General features: G+C 48.1%; 1 protein-coding gene across 3 annotated transcripts in view; it reads right to left on the reverse strand.

Annotated features, from left to right (window-relative positions):
* The window catches only part of EPHB1 (EPH receptor B1), a 388,725-nt gene extending 383,652 nt beyond the window's left edge, over nucleotides 1-5,073 (reverse strand). For all 3 annotated transcript variants that reach the window (XM_045297818.1, XM_045297817.1, XM_004715982.4), the window contains exon 1: nucleotides 5,013-5,073. In XM_045297818.1, the coding sequence (XP_045153753.1) occupies nucleotides 5,013-5,069 (57 nt within the window). In that variant the 5' untranslated portion in view covers nucleotides 5,070-5,073. The remainder of the gene's footprint in view (nucleotides 1-5,012) is intronic.
* Between the last annotated feature and the right edge of the window lie 2,315 nt (nucleotides 5,074-7,388).

Raw genomic sequence — 7,388 nt, forward strand, 5'->3', positions numbered from 1 at the left:
AGTTTCTTTTGCTTTTATTTCTTAAGTATGCATAAGACTATATAAATGATAATATATGCCTCACTCTAGAAGAATTAGAAAATCAATAAAAAATATCCCAAGTAATAGGAATGTGTTATATGAAATAATAGGCACTTTAAAATTCAATGAAACATGATCAATTCATGATAGTTTCACTGGTGGTAAATGCTTACTGCTTTTTGATAGTGTATATTTAAATACTTTTTCATAGAAAACTGATCTTAGAAAAGTGGAAGTAGTGGTAATAAAATAATATAAAAAACAAAAATGAATTAATGTAGATGGTTGAAGTAGTGTTTTCACTTGTAGAGCTCACAGTAGGCGGGGCATGATCTGCTGTTCCGTGGATGTGAGCACGAGGGTCTGGGCCGCGGCAAAGCAGCTGGTCAGCTTAGGGATGTGCGGCAGCTGTCAATTATGTTCTCAGGGCTTTTTTAGAAAATTGAACTTTATTTTTAATCATTTTTATATAACCTGCCTTTAAAACTAATTACTTGAACTTAACGTTTATACTTGTGTATAAGCCGAGTTTTCCAGCACATTTTTTATGCAGTTTTTGTGGTAAAATTAGGTGCCTCGGCTGATATTCAGGTATGTGCAGTATTTTAGAATTACAAATTCTGTTTTTGTATCTCTTTAAAGCGTATCAATATTTAACAATAAATTACAACTGTATTCTTCTGCATTAAGAAGAGGAAAATATTTAAATACTTATTTGAAGTCTTTGTATGTAGTTTATATATTTCTAATTTAAGTTTTTATCTTTCTTTGTATATAGATATACACTTTGCTTCACAAAATGAGGTCCCAAATGGAAAAGAAGTTTCCTCAAGGAATCAGAATTGCCCTAAAAATGCAACTAAAACAAAACTGAAGCAGAAATTTTCCATGAAAGCACAAAATGGGTTCAACAAGAAACGTAAAAAAAATGTATTCAATCCTAAGAGAGTTACTGATGACTCTGAATATGATTCAGGTTCTGATGTTGGTAGTTCTCTTGATGAGGACTATAGTAGTGGTGAAGAAGTGATGGAGGATGGTTATAAAGGCAAAATTCTTCATTTCCTTCAAGATGCCTCAATTGGTGAACTTACTTTGATTCCTCAGTGTTCTCAGAAAAAGGCTCAGAAGATAACAGAACTCCGGCCCTTTAATAGTTGGGAAGCTCTGGTAAGGCTACATTCTCTCTCACCCACCCCCGCCCCCACCCCCAACCTGTGATTCTGAGATGTAGATTTCCCTCAAATAGTCATCCACATCTTTCTCTTCCCTTCTCCCTCCAGATCTGCTTCCTGGGAGACTTGAACCCCCCTCCAACTGCCTGTCCCATTGAAGTGAACTGCCCCTACCCTGGATGCCCCAAAGGCACCTCACCCCCCGCAGATGCAAACTTGAACCCCGTTGTTCATCTGGCATCCTGCGCAGATGTCCCGCGCAGTGAGTTCTTCTCGCCCACACCTGCTCCTCTTGCAGCTCTCAGGAATCCGGTCAACAGGCAGTGAGCATGTACCGTGTGTCAGGTAGTGAACTGCATCCTGGTTTGCAAGGGTGAGACAACAGACCGTGCCCTAGCCACCAAGGACCTTACCACGTGGCTAGTGCAGAGGGATCGATCGAGGAGAAATTCATAAACGACTACCACAGCGTGATAGGAAGTGACCACTGTGAAGCGTACTGATGAAAAAAGACCCCCGGTACTGATAGGACCTGGCTGCAGTGCTGAGAAGGTACCCTTTAAGGAGGGGCCAGGTGACCTGAGGGCTGAAGGCTAAGAAAGAACCAGTCTAGAATGGCCACCAGCGAAGATGGAGAAAAAGCCCAAGGGCATGGGAGAGGGGAAAGAGGCTGCTCTCTGTTTGGGCCCGGTAGAGATTGATAAGCCCGAAGGCATCTAATGGAAGATGAGGAAGGGGCAGTGGAATATGTGAGCCCAGGAGGGGACACACACTTGGGAGCCAAAGGTCTGTTGGTAAAATTGGTGGCAACTGCCCATGATGAGAGCAAGGGAGAAGGGATGAGGCCCAGGGAGGGAAGCATCCTCCTAGACCAATCCTCCCTCTCAACCCACACTGAAGGCCAGCCTCACCCTAAGTGGTCCCTGTAAACTCCGGGCAAGATGGCAAGCTAGGACACTGCGCGGGACGCCAGCTGAAGAAGTGCTACCTGACTGCTCTGTAAACGCAGCTGAGCTCTAGCTGGGAGGAAGTGGGGAGGGCAAGCAGAAAGCCGTCAGCCGGCAGCTGTCTCTATCGGGCATCACTTGACTTTGAATGTTTCCCTCAAGGAGAATCTTACTTGGGAAAGATCAGCCATTTAAAGAAGGCAGGTGTTGTGTACAAAAATCAAGGGGAAAATTAACCATAAATCATGTCAATGCCTTGTGAAAACATACCATCTTCAAACAATAACGTAATTTATAATGGAGTGGCAAGTTCTTAATATGCAGTCAACCTGGATGGGTTGCCACCTCATCAGCTTTGCACGAAGTCCCTAACCAGACAGAGTGGGGAGGCTCCCCTGCTGTGCATGGGGGTAGCAGCAGCATGTAAACTTCTTTAGAGTGGGTATGGAGAACCTGGCCTGCCTTTTCCCCTACTTTGGGCAAGACCATCGGTGCTAGACCCTGCTCTCATGGTGCTTGTGCCTGGACAAGTGCTTGTCTGCCAGCACTGGGACCCCGTGAAAGGGAGAACCCAGGGGAGAACATGCAGGGGAGGTCAGAGACGCACCCCGTGATCTGAATGTCCCCGTGAGAACAGTTTCGACTATGGAAGAGGGCATGTTAAGAAATGACTGTGTGGTGTTGGGCTTCTTAGGATATGCTCAGCCCCATTCCATTGGAGATCCCCAGGGCTGGATGTTCCCCCTGCCCCCAGTCATGGAGAGAAAAGGACTGGGCAGATGAGGACACCTCGGGTCACCTTAAGGGGCCCTGGGATGGTGCAATGGTGACATGTTTGGGTGCTAACCAAAAGGTTCGCAGTTCAAACCCACCAACCATTCTTGGTGATCTGCTCCCAGGAAGATTACAGCCTAGAACACCTTAAGGGAGCGCACTCCCCACGATTTGGGATCTACTGGACAGCACAATGCAACAGCCTCAGGGGTGTCTTGAAGCAGCGCAGCTTTCCCTCCGGGCTGGAGATGAAAATCCACTGGCTCCTCCTCCAGCCCTCTGCCTTTGTGATGAAACCCTGCAGGGCACCCAAATCCAGAGCAGGGGTGTCCTCACCACCGGCTCACTCTGTCTCACTCTGCAGCCCCTTCAGCACCCACTGCTGCCAAGTCTTCCCCTTTCACTTCTCCCACCCTCACCAGATTTCTCCTGATCCATCCAAGAGAGCTAAACGCGCCTCCCGATATCCTGCTCGCAGCTGTCTCCACACTGGCCAGCAGATGTGCCTGGTTTCTTCTCTCCCTCTGACCTATGGGAGAGAAGACCCGCCCGACTCACTCGGTAAAGCAGTCCCCATCTCTCAGCATGGTGTGTGTCCTGCCCTGGACAGACAGACTCTCCCTTCTCATGTCTTTCCATAACTCCATCCACTCCTAGCTGCTCTTCCTCCTACTGGGAAGGTCCTTCCAGACTCCTTATTTACCACCCACCAAACCCAGCTCATGAATCCCTCCCATTTAAAGGCTCTGTTTCCCACTGTGCTTTCTACCACTTCTGTGCCCACACCCACCCTGGATCTCTCCTCTGTCACCACGGAGAGATGTGCTTGAGTGGATTCCTTTCTAAGTTTGCCCCAAAGAGGACCGTATAAGCTCTCTAGGGCCACGCCATCTTTCCATCCCACTGGGTGCATGGGCACTGAGTGAATCCATGAGGAGCGCCTCCTCTCCAAGGCGAGTTCCAGGTAAAGAAGAACTCAGTTAGCTCCAGTCAAGCTGTGGGTGACCTGGCTTTGGCTGACACCAGGACCTGTGTTCAGGAGTGAAAAGATTTCTATTTCTCCTCTAGGCAAACAGAGGTGGTAGCTTTCCAGAGCAAGGGACTGAAGAAAGAGGAGGAATTCGATGCCACCTGTATCCCTCCCAAGGACCCGTAGTGGCACACGGGTTATGCATCCGGCTGCTAATTGCAGAGTCGGCCATTTAAACCCATCAACCACTCCTCGAGGGAATAAAAGGGCATCAGACCCTATAAAGACATGTGACAACAGACAAGTGGGTGAAGGGAGACGTCGGACAGGGCAAGATATGACAAAATAATAATTTACAAACTATCAAGGGTTCATGAGAGAGGGGGGAGCGAGGAGGGAGGGGGAAAAAGAGGACCTGATACCAGGGGCTTAAATGGAGAGCAAATGTTTTGAGAATGATGAGGACAATGAATGTACAAATGTGCTTTACACAACTGATGTATGTATGGATTGTGATGAGTCGTATGAGCCCCTAATAAAATGATTAAAAAAAAAAGATTTAGTCTCGGAAACCCTAAGCAGCAGTTCTACTCTGTCCTACAGGGTTGCTGTGAGCCAGAATTGACTTGAAGGCAGTGGGTTTGTTTTATATTGTTATTATTATTATTGTTGTTATTATTAATTATTGATCTGGTGCCCCTCCCTGACCACAGGGCTTCACTATTGGGATGTGTCAGCATTGGCTCTTCCCATCAGGCTTCTACCCCTACAGGGGCAGAGATTTCAGCCTTTCCAATTGCCAACCCCACCTTCCGGCCCTTGCTTTCTCTGCAGGCCTGTGGACATCTCAGATCTCTGGTCTACCCCACAGCAACTGGCCCAGCTTTGGGTAGCCACTGCATGGTCCTTGTGACCTAAGAGCTGGCTCTCTGTAACCATGATGCCAAAAGATGGTTAGTGTCATGCAGCTAGGATTTAGGAAGCATACGGGGTCTGTGGTCCTGTGAGGCCTGTCCCAGGATGGGCAATGGGCACAGCCATCACACCCACATTATATCCTTCATGCCTACTGTCCTGGTCACATGGCTGAGGCTCACATGGAAGACTTGGTGACCTGCTACTCACCCCAGATGCTGGATTGGCTGTCCAGCCAAGCTCTGCTGTAGCCGTCCTGGTGTCCATTAGAGTTTCTGTGGATTGAAAAGAAAACAAGGGATGAGACAATGGTGCATATGTTCATGATGTTATTCAAGACAATGGAGTATCGGTGCCAGATGGAGTCTTGAGCATCTCCAAGCTTAGATTTAGAGGCCAAGCCTCGGGGCGTGGCAGAGGTCTGCTCAGTCGTGTTGAATACAGCTCTCAGATCCCTCGACACAAAAAGTCAAATGCTCCCTCCCTCCAAGTTTCCTAAAAGGGATGGCGCCCCTGCTCACCCACCACCATACCCCTCAAGATCTGGCTTCTTCTGGATCACCCTTCCGTGAGGCTCTTTCAGGGTCAAGTGGCTATTCCAGTAGCCAAATTTAATCCCTTCCTCAAGCGTTCCTTTCTGCCACGCCAATCCCCCCTGGGCCACCCCTCCAGCCTCCGCCCCTCTCGGCCTCACTTGCAGAGTGAGGCACCCTCTCCTCTTCCTCCCTTTCAGCCACGATTGGTAACACCCTTGGGTGACATCTCGTCAGTTCTTCTGGTCCCAGCTCCTTTCCCAAGACTTAGTCCTCCCGCTCGCTTTCTCCCAGATCCAGATCTACACCCACCCCTTTTCCCTGAAGACTCTCTGAGGATTCTCGCAGCTTTGGGACAGGCCTCGCTCAGATATGTACCCTGCACCCCAGCTCGTGCAGCCTCCTGCTTCAAGCAGGGAGATGCAGCAGCCAACGTCCTGGTTCCCTCGCTCCCTATGGACAAGGCTGAGTCTCGGTGCTCTGAGTCCCCGGCAGCCATCGGGCATACCTGGGGGGCGATGCCCACCCAAGATCACGAGACAATGAAGAGGAAACACAAGTTCGAATGATATTGCAATGGGTTCTCAACGAGAGAAGTGTCTTCAGAATAACACATCCTTTTCTCTAGTTGCTCTTTGTGCTTTCAGTCTATCATGGACACAATCAGCCCCGACTTCTGGTTGGAAACCACTCTCCAAAGAAGACCCGTGAGCTCTGGAACAGCAAACCCAAAACACTTTTCTAAAAAGTGACTGAGGGATAGTGACATTCAGTCAAGTGCACATAATGAATGTGTTCAAGTCGGTGAGCCCTGACATACCTATATGCCGGGTGCCCTCACGCCAACTTCAAATCATGGAGACTCCATATATGTCAGAGTAGAGCTGTGCTCCACCAGGGCTGCGTGGATGTCTGTATGTGTGCATGTGTGTTGAATGTGTCATTTATCCTATGGCTCACGCACATGATTTCTACATGTGCAACTCGATGACACTGCATTCTCCCAAGTTGGGTAGCCAGTCTCACCAGCTTTTCTGAGCTCGGCCTCCCCCAGTTACACAAGGCACCGCCTCTTGGGATTGCAGCCTACTCTCCGGAGTTGCTGTTGTCGATCTGTTAGGCCTTAAATGGGCTTAGTGCCCAAGGCAAATCTGTTTGACCAGTGAAGCTAAACTATTGTTTGATTTTAAGAAAACTTCAGAGAAGATTTTTGGTTCAGGGCTTAAAAATTTCAGGGGCCCGTCTGCCTTTATTCCCCCAGGAAGTCTGGAGTTGCTAAGAAAGTGATATTCATTTCTGCATGTCTCTTCTTTTGATCAGGATCCTTAGATGGAATTTTTTTATCAAGGCGTGCAGTAATTGTGGTCACGTGTCATTCTGTTCTTCTGGCCTCGTGGTGAATGGGACTGGGCTGTGGCACTGAGTCACACATTCCATCCCGTGGTTAGGCCGTCAGGAGACGTGAAGTTGGTGCTGACGCGTACTGACTCCTCTGTACGACAGACTAAAGCACACGCCCTCCTCCTGCTCCTGCCTCCCTTTCCTCTTCTGCTGTTGCAGGCAAATCAAGAGCAACTGTGACGCCTTGCAAGGCTGACGGCAAGCTTTGAAGACATGTCGAATTAGGAGGCCAACACAGGCACTAAGCATGTTATTAGGCCAATTAACTGAGATGTCTCATGAAACCATGACCCTCAACATTCAAAACAAGAAGCCAAATCCTATGAGGTATTCGGTTATAACATAATCAGCCTCTCAGTGACGCTCTCTCTCTCTCTCTGTCATGGTTCTACGCATGCCTGTGACACAACTCACCTTTCCGTAGGTGTACTACTTACTGACAATTCGAATGCCCCACCTCTCATCAGTGCAGCATCTCCATCACCATTAACTGCTCCCTTTTACTTCCCACCCCCATCCTTGGTGACCACGAATACACTCTGCCCTCTATACATATGTGGATGTGTGTATATATATTTATGTATATGTATATACACATATCTATGTGAATTAATAGATTCATATAATATTTAGTTCCTAAATGTTTCCTCCC

Source organism: Echinops telfairi, unplaced genomic scaffold, assembly GCF_000313985.2.
Source record: "Echinops telfairi isolate 266 unplaced genomic scaffold, ASM31398v2 ScPeMD7_7422;HRSCAF=8460, whole genome shotgun sequence".
Lineage (NCBI taxonomy): Eukaryota > Metazoa > Chordata > Mammalia > Afrosoricida > Tenrecidae > Echinops > Echinops telfairi.